Genomic DNA, 2,720 nt, shown 5'->3' with positions numbered 1-2,720 from the left:
TAGGCGTGCAAAAGAGGCCCCAATACTTGTACAACTAATGTGGCATCACATGATTGGTTACTTTTCATACCTAACAATGACAACTTTAAATTCACAACTATTGATGCATAAACACACAAAAATTGATATTTTATGTTTCAAACAATAGTTTTTATTTGTACTATTATTGAAGCAAAAAGTATCAACAACCCCCACAACAATTGATACATGCTAAACTACTCTTCACATATGCAATTATGTTCACATTTTCCACTTGTGTACTATGTAAGAATGAACAAGAACACCAGATCTAGGTAGAGACCATTTTGAGTGTTTACATGTGATATTTGCATCGTTCAAACCTATGGGACAAAACTGCCAACCACACTGGATTAAACACTGATTGTCCTTTGCATTTCAGCTCTCTTCTTATACAACTTGATGATAAGTGCTCCCAGCTTCTCAACAATTCCCTCACTTCTCAACAATTCCCTCACTGAAAAGATTGTCCCAAGAATTAGCTTTGAGAAATTAGACTGTACAAAAATAGATCAAAAAAATATTGACCTTGGAGAAGTTGGGCTGTACATTCTTAAGATCGATACAAGATTTTTTGTATAATGCAGATATGATAAGATTTTGTACAGCCTGTATGACAGTGACAACTGTGACCGCAAGACAACTTTCCAGTGGCTTCAACATGGTTTGACGGAGGGGTAAAGAGGTTTCAGAGACCGTGAGACAGGTTTCCCGACCGATACGCGAGCAATCTCGCAAGAGAAGCCTATCGGCTAATAATAATTAGTCCAAAAAATGAGACTCTACTAATGACTTTCCAAGAGTGGGACGCCAGCAATGACGCCAACAATGACGTTGCAGGAACTCAAGACGAAGGTGTCTACTGATTTTCAAGAATTAATTAGTCCAAACAATGGAACTAATATAAATAGGACGCCAGCAATGACGTTGCAAGAAGAAGCACGCCAAAGTTGACCAAAACATTCTAGTGCCCAAAAAACAATATAAATGTACCATGTAACTAAACAACTTACAACATAAGAGTACTTTTTTAATTATAGAGCTTAAGCATGGATAGCCTGAAAGAAGACAGAGAAGATGTTAAGCTTCTAACAGCTTGGGTCAGTCCCTATGGCATGCGAGCTATGATTGGGCTTGCAGAAAAGGGCATCAAATATGAATATGTGGAGCAAAACTTGCGGGACAAGAGTCCATTGTTGCTGCAAATGAATCCTATACACAAGAAGGTACCTGTTCTTATCCATAATGGCAACCCTATTTCTGAATCTCTGATTGTTCTCCAATACATTGACAACGTTTGGAATTCTCCTCACACCGCTTTTCTTCCCTCTCATCCCTATGACCGAGCTATTGCCCTCTTCTGGGCAGATTTTGCAGACAAAAAGGTAAGTCTACTTATCTGATTTAGTTTTCAAGATTGTTTTTCACCATATTGGTGGTTGCAAGGCATGTATGATATAAATTCTTCATATCGTTTTAATGATAAACTCTTCATATCTTTTGAGTTCAGGATTAAGGATTAGGGACATCTATTCTGTTAAGATTGTTTAGGACACAATTTTGATCTTGTTTCTTATATTATATTTCAGAGGTTTGAACCTTAATGAATAATGTAATCAACGAGCATACCATCACCCTCACCAATTGTACTCAATCGATTGAACAACAACCCTTCGATGCATATCTTTATTTAATAGTAATATCGTTGAGAAACCCATAATCCGTAAGATTTCTTTTTCTATTTACTCTATATATGTTATTGTTTGTAACTGTACTCCTTGAACGATTCGATCAAGTGATCACTGCTCACTACACTTAATATATATATTTTTGTTATTGAACATTTTAAAAACCACAATTTATTACTCATTATCCTCAACTTTGTTTTTGTATGATTATTTTTGATAAACTTAAACCAATAAAACAAATGTATATAATCAAATCTTCAAACAATTTTAGCTCTAGCATAATGTGTTTGATAAATATGTTATGTTCATGTTGATGGTAATGTTGTTCTGATTTGTGTATGGCAATGTCTTTATTATAGGTTTGTTTTCCTGGGTTGGAGACATTTCGAACCAAAGGAGAAGTACAAGAAGCGGCCAAATGTGAATTCCTGCAAAATTTAGCAATATTAGAAGGAGAGTTGAAAGGAAAAAATTACTTTGGTGGAGATAGGTTTGGATTGGTGGATATTGCACTTACTCCTTTTACATCATGGTTTCATGCATTTGAGAGCTTAGGAAGGTTTAAGATTCATTTGGAGGAAAAATTCCCAAATATTTGGGCATGGAAGAAGAGATGTTTGGAAAGGGACAGTGTGAAAAAGACACTTCCTAACCCTGAAAAAGTGTTGGTTACTGCAACTGAAATAAGAAAAAGAAGGTTAGGTGAGATTTGAAAAATTATAATACTTTATAATAAATGATTTGATCTTTGCAGATTCATATTTGTACAAGTGGCATTCAATCAAGTACAATTACAATAATTTAGAGATCATAATATGTTATATTTATAAAGTAGTTTGTTTCTCTTAACATCAATATTATGTTTCGTCATTGTCTTGTAAGTTAATGTTTAAACAAATTTCAACTAATTAAAATTATATTTTATTTGTGTATTAATTTAGATATTGAAAAGTTAAAATATAATTTTACTTTAAAGAAATTAACCTCATAGCCTACTGAGGTACTTATATGGCT

General features: G+C 34.0%; 1 protein-coding gene across 2 annotated transcripts; it reads left to right on the top strand.

Moving 5' to 3' along the window:
• Positions 1-1,025: 1,025 nt before the first annotated feature.
• On the top strand, positions 1,026-2,514 carry LOC131066731 (glutathione S-transferase U22). Of its 2 annotated transcripts, XM_059211944.1 has the most exons (3): positions 1,038-1,403; positions 2,066-2,245; positions 2,318-2,514. In XM_059211944.1, the coding sequence occupies exons 1-3, from the start codon at positions 1,068-1,070 to the stop codon at positions 2,417-2,419; spliced, it is 618 nt and encodes a 205-aa protein (XP_059067927.1). In that variant the 5' UTR covers positions 1,038-1,067; the 3' UTR covers positions 2,420-2,514. The 2 variants fall into 2 exon arrangements, with proteins under 2 accessions (XP_057857547.2, XP_059067927.1); XM_058001564.2 differs by having other exon boundaries at positions 1,026-1,403; positions 2,066-2,514.
• Positions 2,515-2,720: the final 206 nt, after the last annotated feature.

This window comes from Cryptomeria japonica, chromosome 9 (assembly GCF_030272615.1).
Source record: "Cryptomeria japonica chromosome 9, Sugi_1.0, whole genome shotgun sequence".
In the NCBI taxonomy this organism is placed as follows: domain Eukaryota; kingdom Viridiplantae; phylum Streptophyta; class Pinopsida; order Cupressales; family Cupressaceae; genus Cryptomeria; species Cryptomeria japonica.
Note: the sequence above shows the minus strand (reverse complement) of the source record. Positions and strands in the feature narration are given on the sequence as shown.

Coding starts and splice junctions, on each gene's coding strand:
- LOC131066731 (XM_058001564.2), top strand. CDS start 1,068: ATGGATAGCCTGAAAGAAGACAGAGAAGATGTTAAGCTTCTAACAGCT. Junction 1,404..2,065: donor CAGATTTTGCAGACAAAAAG/GTAAGTCTACTT, acceptor TCTTTATTATAG/GTTTGTTTTCCTGGGTTGGA.